General features: G+C 30.9%; 1 protein-coding gene across 50 annotated transcripts in view; it reads right to left on the bottom strand.

Annotated features, from left to right (window-relative positions):
* Window positions 1–804: 804 nt before the first annotated feature.
* The window catches only part of Dscam1 (Down syndrome cell adhesion molecule 1), a 169,015-nt gene continuing 157,416 nt past the window's right edge, over window positions 805–12,403 (bottom strand). For 36 of the 50 annotated variants that reach the window (XM_017611726.1, XM_017611728.1, XM_017611724.1 and 33 more), the window contains 7 exons: window positions 10,936–11,073; window positions 9,688–9,995; window positions 9,445–9,625; window positions 9,228–9,386; window positions 4,617–4,683; window positions 3,820–3,831; window positions 805–1,573 (listed from right to left, as the gene is read on the bottom strand). In XM_017611726.1, coding sequence (XP_017467215.1) covers window positions 1,498–1,573; window positions 3,820–3,831; window positions 4,617–4,683; window positions 9,228–9,386; window positions 9,445–9,625; window positions 9,688–9,995; window positions 10,936–11,073 — 941 coding nt within the window. In that variant the 3' untranslated portion in view covers window positions 805–1,497. Of the gene's footprint in view, window positions 1,574–3,819; window positions 3,832–4,616; window positions 4,684–9,227; window positions 9,387–9,444; window positions 9,626–9,687; window positions 9,996–10,935; window positions 11,077–12,403 lie in introns of all 50 variants that reach the window. The other 14 variants (XM_017611763.1, XM_017611769.1, XM_017611774.1 and 11 more) reach the window with 1 other exon arrangement.

Genomic DNA, 12,403 nt, shown 5'->3' on the forward strand with positions numbered 1-12,403 from the left:
ATTTGCATTTTAACATAAGAATATTGTAAATGACAAATTCAAAGTTTGCGCAAACACTTGATACTGCTCTATTCATTATGTATGTACGTACTTGTAGAAAGCTTACTAAATAAAAAAAATTCGCTCGTCGATTTTGCATGAAATTTGCTTGTCTGCCTTTGTTTATGCTCAGCGTTTTTCTCTGTGTATTTTGTCTTATGACTGTTTGTTCGTTCCATTACACTTAAATTTAATTACAGATAATAAAAATGTATGGCTCATAAAAAACTTGATTGATTTCATTACATCTCCTACTTCGTTTCACATTCCTAACTGCTTCAACTATTTAATTACAATAAATGCTTGAGTGTACATATATCATTACATACGCACATGAACTTGTATATCATGTATGTATGTATGTATGTAGAGTAAGTTATGTAAAATAATCCTATTTTCTTTGTTTCGTTTAAATTTTAATTTAAAAATTAAAATTTGTTTTTGGTTTTTGTTTTGCATACAGCAAATAAACAACAAATAACTATGCATCATTGTATTAGTTGCTGTTGTTGTTGTAAAATATTTTACTGGTGTTTTCGTCTTAATGAAGTAGTTGTTTTTCACTTGCTCTTACTTTCTCCATCTGCTTTTCTGCACTTTTATAGAACATTTAATAATCATATATGGAGTTGCTTTTCGTTTGTGTTTTTTNTCTCCATCTGCTTTTCTGCACTTTTATAGAACATTTAATAATCATATATGAAGTTGCTTTTCGTTTGTGTTTTTTTTGTTTTTGTAGTAATATTAATCATAATTATATGTATGTATTGTATAATATAAATGCGTTTCATATATGTTTATGTAGTTATGCAATATTTTTCTTAGAACTTCGTCATACAACTCCTCAGCAACTTTTCTATGATTTTACTTTCTTCTTTTTTGCATCTTTTTCATTATATTTTCTTCGTTACGTATTTAGTTTTTATAGAAAAAGAGCGAGAGTGTTTGTATACACGTACTTAGTTTTTTTTTCGTTTACACTTAATGTGATGTTCTTTTATGTATATATGTATGCCCAAATAACATATATATATGGTACTTATCTCTTTCGCACAAATTACGCCCGTCATCTCTCTTGTTTCAATTTCCCGCTCACACATTTCCTCTCTCCGTAACTCACTTATATTACTCGCTCTCTTTCTCCCATGCGCTGCCTAACTATTTTGAGTAGAGCTGGAGAGTATGTACATACATTTGTCAAACCCCGCTCTCCATTCTTCGCTCCCCCTCAGCAATATCTCTCACACGCTACATAATACTCAACTAATTTCTGCTCTATGTATTTCACCAAACTAATCCACTGAAAGAAAAAATTTGGTTTGTTTTGGTTTTCGCTGCTGCTGCTGCTGCTGCTGTGACTAGTGGAGCTGGGAGGTTTTACATTTTTCTGCTAGTTGTTGTTGTGCTAGTAAATTGTGTTTGTGGTTATCGTTGGTACTACAGCTAACGGTTTACAAATTACACTGCCATAGTATCGTAGGCTGTGAATCCTGCGCCACTTTGTTGTTGGAGTTGTTTTGGACCGGCTTCGTTTCTGTTTTGATTGGGCCAAAGTGTGGCGAGTTGAGAGAGAAAAGCAATAATTAGTAAACTTGGAAATTGCATTATTTTACATACACAAATTTATGGAATGCATGTGAGAAGTGATTACAATTTTAATAATTTATATATCGCCACCTAAGTGGGAAAAGGTGCCAAGTCCATGTTTTTCTTAGTTCTTCAGGAGAGACGAAAAATTGATGTAGTTTCGTATTACCTATCATTTTGCATCCAAAATTAAATTTTGAAAAAATATGGACTTTGCACCTTTTCACCTTTAGGTGGTATGTATTATTTTTACAGTATTTAGCTCATTCTTAACTCTTCAATGCATACTATATATAGTTAGTAAGTACTTTTTACTTGCTCATATTTATAATTACAGCTATATATTGGATTCATACAATGTGGGTGTTCACACCTGTCTGGTTATGCGTTTTTTTATGCAGTTTATAACGCGTAAACTTACTTATTTTAGACTTTAAGCCAAATAACCTGATAACCAGGCTAGTGTGAACACCCACAATAAAATGTTCAATACAAAACACGAAAGTTTGTGTATACAGTGTTTTAAGAGGCTCCAAATTTTCGATAGAAAGTACTAATATTAAAATATAGCAGGCAAGCTTTACCTAGGGCTATTCCATGTGATGCTTATATAAAATTATCTCTCGAATTCGAGTATCTAAACAGATTTGTATACTACGAGCTGTGAATACCCCTATTAAATAATTTCGGTTTTTGGATCTTAAAGAGACGTTTAAAATAATGGAAATTTATATTTTTCTCATACCTGTATGCCATAATAGATCTACCGATCGCAGTGCTATAACTAACTCTCTATCTCTATCTAAATATGCCATAAAAACATTTTCGGCAATACAAAACCGTGTTCAGGTTATTCAGATTCTCGCTATGAAGTGTCATATTCGACCCTAAAGGCAATTTCACACAGTGGAGAGTTAGTACACGTTTGGCAGTTAACTCTTGAATTTCGGTAAAAAAAAATCTAAAGTGAACTTGGGAATATGAGTTAAATCTCTACAGTAAAAATCGCTTATAAAGAATGCTGGTTTTGATAGCGATTGTTTGTTATATTTTTGGGATATTAAAAAATTAGTTATTTGAACAAATCTTGAACTAACTTTGAGATAAATATAATGGTCAAATTTTTTATTATTTACATTTGGTAGCATTTTAATATTGAAAAATCATATTTTTATATTACAGTAAACTCTCGATGGAGCGAACCTTGATAAAACAAAAAACTCAATAGGACAAAATGTTTGCTGAGTCCTCTGAAAAAAACTCGTTGTTGCGGGATATTAAAAAAATTATTATTTGAACAAATCTAAATCTAAATTTGAGATAAATATAATGACAAATTTTTTATTATTTACATGGGTAGCATTATAGTATTGAAAAATCTAATTATTATATTACAGTGAACTCTCGATGGAGCAAACCGTGATAAAACAAAAAACTTGACACAACAAAATGTTTGCTAGTCCTCTGAAATAACTTCGTTCTTGCGAAAATTTTCTCACAAGAATGCCCTATAGATATAACGAAGAAATTTTGAGCTTGGGATAAAATGGCAGTTAAAGTCTCGTTAACAAAATACTCGGCATAACAAACTGCTCACATCAAAAAACGAAACCATACTTATAACGATTTTTTGTTTTAATTTTGCATTTTTCGGTGTATCTAATGTTTGATATTCTATCAATTCAATTTTACTCAACAATTAAAACATACAATTGCAACTTATTCAAAAGTTTGTGAAAATGTGTTACAAGCTGCAATACATAATAATATTCTTACATATTTAGAAAAGCATTGGTCGAGTAACTATAGATTTATATCTATAAAATATATTTATTAGGATTTTTACAATAATCAAACTGTGATTTGCCGTTTAACTCAAATACAAGGAAAAACCATAAACAAAAATAATCAAAAGTAAATGTACAATACTTTTTAAGATACAAAAATTAAAAATAGATACAAACATCAAATCAAAAACAAAAACATGCAAACATGTATTATGTCTTTAACTAAACTACAAAAATAAAATTAATTTACCCATTTAGTCATATCTTACTATGTGGCTACGCATGCAAAGAACAAACACACAAATATTATTATATTTTATACATATTTAGTAAGTACTGATGTACTAGATATTCATATATTTTTAATTTAATTTTTTTTTTATACAAACAAAATAATCAAACTTACAATGGCCGTCGACTATGGTGGGTAAGTACGAGTAGTTTTGTAGATATAGTAGTAGAATTGGTAGTAGTACGAGTAGTAGTTTACATACATAGTAGAAGTGAGTGAGAGTTGTATGTAGATCAGGGATTAAATACAAAAAAAATACCCAATAAGAAATTGATTTTAATTAATAATTACATAATTTGTGCTGTATTTCAAACTTTCATAGCTAATTTTTTGAAATTTTTAAGTAACAAATTAAAGTATTCGACATTTTTTTAAGTTGAAAGAATATTTATTGAACTTTAGTGCAAGTAGAAAAGTATAGAATGTTTAAAATTTTTGCAATAAACGAACAAGTTTTACATATTCGCGATTTCCATATGAATAAACGAACTTAGTAAAATCGTTTGAGAATATTTTCACATGGAATTCACGATAAGCCTGATTTTTTACTCCTACTTTTATTTAATCAAACTACTGTGATAATACATATTTAAATTGAAGAACTTTAACACAAATGCAACTCAACTAATTTTACGAGATAACCTCAGCAAAAAATATTTGCCTTCAATAAATTTCACAAACTTGTGCTTTTTAACTGCGAAATATCAAAGTTTTCAAAATTTTAATTTTAACTTTCTACTTTAATCAAAGTTATGCTTTACACGCTTGCTACATTAATACAAATAAATTTTTGCACGCTTAAAAATTGCCTAGCTTTAACTTTTAGAAATTTTAGAAATTACTTTATAAAATATTTTTATTTTTTTTTTATAATTGTTTGGTGTGCTTTTTCCGTGTCTTGCATACTTTACCTTTCAATCAGTTTGCGCATTTCTTCAGTTGTACGCTGATCCTTTTGTAGTGGGGATCTTTTGACAGCTGCTTACATTTAAAATTTTTATTTATTATTATTTTTTTTTTGTTTGTGCAGATATTTGAGTTTTGTGAATCAATTGTTTCCCAACCGTTAGCACAAATACAATTTAGTTTCGGTATGAAAAAGTTCCGTAATAAAATGATAAAAATAAAAAGGAGAAAGAAAATTTATAATCAATAAATTAACAAAAAAAAGTTATGCTACTTCTATTACATAAATATAAAATTGGAAAATCGATATGATGTATTATAGAATTTTTCATGGAAGATTTAATGAGAAATGATGGTAAGAAGTTAAATGCCTAATTTAATTTATTTTTTTTCACAATCATTTTAAAATGAGCTTAATCTTCCAAATTTCGTGAGACTGTTTAAATAAAAGTTATTTGATTGAAACATATTTTCGACCATATTGAAAAATTCCATAACACATATTTTCCAAATTGATTACAAAATTTGAATTTTGTGCAACTAAATTTTCAATATTTTCATATTCCTACCAATTTTGAAAGCTAAAAAGTTCGTGAAATACATTGAATCGCTAATGCAAGTTAGCTCTGCCCTTAAGGCGATCTGCGGAAAAATCAGAGATATACATACATACATACATAAATCGATTATGAGCTCAATAATTAAATTTCATAAACTCAAACGATTCATTTCTTTAGAAAGAGTACATAGATACAGTATTGGCCAGATAGAGGTTTCCATTTGGGATGGAATTTCATACCTAGGCGTTTGCATTCATAAACGGACATTTAAACGCTTCTGGATACATTGATAACACTGGTCAACAAAAATTTGCGGCAGAGCTGATTCCTATAGTATTTCCTCCTTAGATTAAGAATATGTTGTTTAAATCATTCAACCTGAAACATGCTTCCATTTATTTTTCATCGCATCCATACCAGTTTTTTTTAATTTGTCTTATTTTAGTTGCTTTGAAGTCTTTCAACGAAAGTTTCAAATTCTAACAACGAAAACATGAAAGAACGTGTCCAGATATGATTGAAAGATAAATTGAAATCCGAGAGGGGACCCGACTGTCGTGGGAACTATTTTAAAGTCTTGTGTGGACTATACAAATTTGCGATTGAAAGATAATACAAAAATTAGAAAATCGCAATCATTATCGCGTGTACGAATATAAATTGCTAAGGTTTAAAAATTTGATAGCAGCGAACGTCAACAGCAATAAAATATAATAATCGTTCTTCTTGTGTCGTCTTGCACAGATCAGAGTGAACATTTTGAGTCAGTTTATAAAAACCGCGTTTCTTATGGACAAAACTACTTTTTCACGAACTTTTTAACTTCCATTTGCATATTCTGAAAAAAAAATACAATTGAGTCCAGCTTTTTTTTAAATGGTTCCTTACTTCATGCAAATTGCGAGTTTCTTAAAATTAACAGAAATAATGTAAGAATGTATGAATGTTTATGGTAAATACCCCTTCGATCAACTAACTAAGCTAGTGACATCTTGAATAATGTTGCCTATTTATTTTTTTATTATTTAATGTTTATAAAATTTTTGTGTTAAAGTGTAGTTTATTATATGTATAATAAAAGCCATGAAAATCTACATTTGAAGCTTTGTACACAAATTCAAAAAAATTGTCACCAAAAATTGAAACTCATAATTCTTAGAAATTCTTAGAAAGTTTTATAGCTCATCAAATGTGTGTATAACAAGGTGCAAGTTTGAAGTGGCGAGAATTCGCGATAATTTTCAATACTTTCTTCCATTTAAAAAAATTTCGGGCATACTTTTTGTACATATAATGAGGAAAATGCTCAAGAAAAAAATATAAACGCGAATATCTAACCCCTTTAAACTTGCAATTTACTGTACTAAATTTAATGGGCTATAGAACTGCCAAGCCATTTTTTTAAGTCTGAATAAAAGATTTTAGTGAACATTTTTTTATATTGTATAATTTTTGAACAAAGTTTGTAATGTGCTATTTAAAAAAAAAAATAATAATAATAAACAATAAATAAACAAAATAAAAAGACCCTAAACTTATCAAAATGTCATTAACTTAATTAGTTGGCCACATGTGTATGTAACACAATACGGATTTTATAAATTTTAACTTAACGTTTTTTCCATATTTTTGATAGTGGTGATTATTTTTTTCTATTTTAGGTGTGAGCTTTGTTGCCTTACATTTCCACTAAAAATGAATTATTACATTCCTAATTTTCATGCACAAATCTTAAGGCTGGTTTCCACTGCGATTACAATCGTTAGTTAAGGGAGCACACTTTCCCACATAGGACGAGCATATTTATATTTGAAGCTTTTAAGACAAAAATGAATTTTTCGGAATTTTTGTGCGCAACTTTCAATCATCGGGTGGATTTACTAGTCAAAAATTTCTTCCAGACCAATAATTTTCGGGCACATTTTGTAAAAAATGTTCTATACAGATTTTGTAGAAAAAAATTTGAAAAATCGCGCCTCAAGTCTTTCTTTCAGCCCAAAAAATGTGTATAAAGATTTGCTGTAGAAACATTCTTAAGTCTTTAAAAGATAGGTTCAGGCAAGCTCTATAGACCCACAATTTTTTATAAAAATTGTGCAAAACTTTATGAGATATTCGCGTTTGAAGCTTTTAAGACAAGAATACACCAGTCGTACGAACTTTTTGCAATCGAAGTATCGCCCAACTGCCTGCAGCCAGGACTTACTTTTTACATTTTTCTGAATTTATGTCGATTAATACCAAAACTAATCCGTAGTGGTTCGTTATCTATGCAAACGTTTTCGACAAATAAAGAAGATAAAAAAACAGTGAGAACAAGCCTTAAGAACTGATTGAAATAAAAAGTAGAATGAAGTAGAAAAACTGAAATAAGTTTTACAGTTCAATAATGGTTACACTTTCGAGTTTAGGGTAATATGTTTAATAATGCTCCGTTCCTGTTTGGAAATCAAAACCACCGGTTTGGTAAGTTTTTGGAACCCATTTAAAAAAGCTGGATCATCGATGTTCGATTTTCTGGCGCTAAACACTACAAATAAAAATTGTATTTTTACAACTACACACTTATGTATTTAGTAAATAAATTCTATAATATGAAAGGAAGTCATGCTGATGCCATGTACAATATGAAATGGACTTAATGAATAAAATTATGTAAATTAAAAATAATAATAAGAAATTTTGTATGTGTCAATAAAAAATAAAATTCATAATTTTCTTAACAAACAACCCCCACACTTTTTAGTCACAGATATATGAGTGAAAGTAAAATTTGTTGAATTTTCAAGAACCAGAAACAAAAACATAAAATACAGGATGTGAACACGATGTGCTTTGAAAATGAAACGAAATGAAATGGTGCAAATTATGGTGAAGGAAATTGTAAAATGATTTCAACCCAACCCTGCAATAATTAAAACTGTAACCAAAATATACAAATGTTAAATTTTGAAAAACATATAAACAAAACACAAGGGTTAACACTTTTTAGCAAAACACAGTATGAATATTTGAAGACACTGGTCGAGTATGGATTAATAAAATTTACAAAAAAAAATAAATTTATTGTGCGCATGAAATGCGTTTCAATGATGCGTATTTGGGTAGCCATATACGATGTTATGATTCTCGATGGTTGCAGGGGCTCAAATGATTTGTATATTCGTTGAATTGTTTGATGGGATTAATGAGCTGGGAATATTTGTGTAATATGAAAAATGGCTACTAAAAGTGGGCTTGACTTAAAGTAAGATTTTATATTAACACAAGCCTACATTTAGAAAGGAATTTTCGGACTAAGCTTTCTTTTGGGAAATTACATTTTTTTTTTACAATATAATGTGTATGAACCTGTGTATATTTATAGGTATGTATGTATGTGTGTAGGCATAACTTAATAACTAAAACTCCGTAATTGTTGAGAAGTGGGCTTATGAAAAATGAGCAAACTTCCAACGCATTATGACCTTCTAGGCGAAATGAATGCAAGGATAGATTAGTGAATGCGTTGGTAAATGACGTTTTTGAGTGTGCGACAATAATAATTTTGAAAAGTATGAATATGCGTTTTTGGGAACATTAGTGCTAATAATATTGAGAAGAAATATTTTCTTTTACAATTACGACAACATTTAAAACAGGGAAATTTTCGTTCAAAATGTGTGGGAAATTGTTTACAAATTAAAGATTTGCATGAAAACTTTCGAAAAATAGATAATATAAATTGCATATTCTAGAAATTTTGAAAACAAACCAATTTTTTTTTTTTAAATTTTCACTCACCCTCACTGGAGTCTTCTGTGTATTTTTTATAAAATAATTTTTAAAAATACGAAACAGCATAGATTAGCATTAATTTGTTTCAAATACACAAGCAAAAATAATTAACATTACATTTATACTATTTATGATGCGGTTATAAATACACATAATAATTTTTGTACAAATGTACTATATATCTGATATAAGCCTTTCAATATAACCTCTTTTTCAAAAATATCATTATAACAAATCTATAATTTTTTATTTTCAAATTTTCTATTCTTTCAAACTCACCGCCATAATTGCCGCGTGGTCCATGATCACGATCACATTCAGCTTCTGAGATCTCATTGCTCTCCTTGGAGTCGTTGAACGATGAATTGCTCATATCGTGGTTGCGTGGTGGTGGTGGTGGAGGCTCTGGCGAACCATTGCCTGGATTACGTGCAGAACCTAGCAAATAATTGCAATTGTCTTGTAGCCGATTTTAACGTGATTTGCGCCCACTTACCAACACTGCGACGTCCCATCGAGCCACGTGAGCCATAATGATCGTATGGTGTGCCATATGGGCCGCCATACTGTGAGCCATATTGATCCTCTTCGGGTGCGCAATTGGCAGGATCATCATATTCAGGGCCGGGACCTGAGTACAGGCTGCCGCCCTGCGAGTTGACGCGTGTGTAACGGCGCTGGTAAACACGAAAAAAATGCGTGAAATTAATCTAATTCAACGCTTTCAGCTTCTACTCACATATTGATCCTCCTCAGCGCAATTGGCTGGGTCATCATATTCCGGAGCTGGTGTGTAAATCGACGATTGTCCACCTTGGCTATTCTTGCGTGCATAGCGATTGGCGCGTGGCATTGACTGTGAGCCGGAGCGTGAGTGTACATGTCCGGGATGACCGGGTGGTCCCATGGTGCCAGCATGTCCGGGCCCGGGTGCATGTCCATTTTGATGTGGGAAGGTTTGGAAGTTCATTGCTTTGGTGGGATCCATTTCTTCGCGGAAGCCGAGCAAGTGGAAGGTTGCATAGGGACAGATTTCGTCTTCCATGCCTTCGGTGATTGATGTTTGGAGAATTTTGTAGAAAAATGCAGTGAGTTAGTAAAGACTTGTGAAAAGTAATTGGAGGTTGTTTGCTTTTGTTTGGTAGTTTATGGGGTTGTGGGTTATGTTGTTACTGTTGTTACATTGTATTGCGTTGAAAAGTGTATACATATTTGAAAGTTCATGCAAAATTTTAATATTTTTACAATTGTAAACTGTTTTTTTTTTTTAAGAAATACACACCATTACTTACTGTTAGTAGTTGTTAAAGTCTCTAGTCTTGGTTTGAGTGCCCACAAAATTCAAAATAAATAATAACTTATAAATAAGACATTTAAAACAAATTGTGCTGCTGAAGAAATAAGAGGGCTTTTGAAATGCTAAAAAGTTACCAGAGAAAATATAAAAGCTTCAGAGCTTTTTTACTGCAGCAGGAATTAAGAATAGCTTTTTAAGAGTCGTGTAAGTAAATAAAAAAATTTCGATAAATACAAAAGACCAAAATTTTTAATACCTTAAATTTAAAAAAAAAAAGTTAAATTTTCTTCAAATTTTTGAAACGTTCTACTTTTTACAATTAAGGAGATAATCTTCAAAAAAAATAAGAATCAGTGGAAAAAATTTTTAAAAGGTTATTCCTTTCGTTAGTCAACTTCTAGAGCAACTCGTTCACTAAATCATTCAAAACCTTGCGAGCTTTTTGGATATTTCAGAGAATTTGCTTTTGTTAAGCATTTCGATACATACCTACTATGTATGTACTCATGTATAATTTGGTTTTTATTGCATGTATCACAATTATGAACATTGTTAGTCACAAACAATTGTTTAACAATAAATAACGCAAAAAAAAATTAAGTAAAAAAAACAATCTTATCGAAAAAATAATGTTAATAAAGCAAACAAAAAAAACTTCAAAAAATTAAGTACCACCCTAATGCAGCCTACCTGGATGTCTATAATGGCATTGTACATCCTCGGGACCATAATGATTACCGTGCAATGGCACTGGTGGCGTCTTCAATTCCTCGTACAAGTTTGTACGGCGTGGATCCCAGGTGGAGTGATTCGAGCGTATGCCACGTGCTACTCACACATACACACACGCACGCACACAAGTTCATAAATAGACCCAATGTGCATGGCGCGTGGGTTTATATAAATTTTATAGTAGATAATTATTTTCATTTGTTGGAGTGTAAGATCGCGTGTAGTTGTGTTTTAAGTTTTTTGTTGTTTAGTTTGATTTTTTTTTAATTTTGTACGTATTTTTTAAATTAACATAATAAAGTGTTTCATATAACATGAAGCGTGGTTGCAGGAGTAAAAAAGCCATTGAAATCGGAATTATATATTTTTTGGGTTGGATTGGGATTTGTAGTAGGCGGGTTTCATATGGTGAACATAAAAGGAAAAAAAGAGAATTTATATTTTTGAGTAAAATATAGCATACAAAATTAAGTAGTCTAAGGTTTTTAAAAAAGGCGAAAGCATTTTGAGTGAAACAAAATTCGTATTAATTTTTTACGATCTAAGAGTAATCGCTGATGTAAACTTTGGTTTCGATAGACAGCTTTGCATAAAGTGAAGTGCTAACGATAAACATAATTGATGAAGGAAACGACAGATGTACACTTTCGAAATAATATCGATAGCAGGAATGATAAAGTTAATTTGGTGAAGGCAACTTCAGCGGCAACGGTTCCGAAAAACATATCGATAACAGTAACGTTATCGATAGTACCATCGATAAAAAAAAGTATCGAATATTATATTGACACAAAATTTGAACAATAATAGTATCGATAAAAGCCTTTAAAGTTATCTATTTCAGCATGAATAACTATATCGATACCAACTTTTTGCATGGCATAGCGTTTCCTTTTCTCGAAATAATGTTGCATTTATTCTGCCCTGCGCCAGGGCTGTCAAGCTTTCGTGTTCCTTTCTCAGTATCTTCACATGCATATTGCGTTCTCTTTCTTTAAAATGTTGCACCCTGATAATGTTGCCATATAAGAAGGTGACATTTTTTTCGAGAAAAGAAAACGCCATTAGTTCTTGGGTTACCTTATTCTTATAAAGGAGCAAATCAAGTTCCTTAAGCAAAGTTTACGGTGGTGTGGTGTGACCAATTCTTGAGAATGCCGTGAGATTATGTCACTAGAATAAGAATAGCTTTTCTACTGGCATGGTAATTACGAAAAAACAATTCTCGTAAATGCTCCTAAGGTTACAGTCACCGACTCGGAATTTCGGTAGAAAATTTTAATTATTTCGAAGTGATTGCTTTACGTTAAAGTTAAACAGGCAATCTACAATATAGCTTTTTTTATATCATATGGACAGGACTGGACAGGAAGTCAGTACCATATCCCCGCGGAACGAAATTAATCGCTTTACCATAGAACAATAT

The sequence above is a fragment of the Rhagoletis zephyria genome, unplaced genomic scaffold, assembly GCF_001687245.7.
Source record: "Rhagoletis zephyria isolate East Lansing unplaced genomic scaffold, Rhagoletis_zephyria_1.1 Rzeph_scaffold_00452, whole genome shotgun sequence".
In the NCBI taxonomy this organism is placed as follows: domain Eukaryota; kingdom Metazoa; phylum Arthropoda; class Insecta; order Diptera; family Tephritidae; genus Rhagoletis; species Rhagoletis zephyria.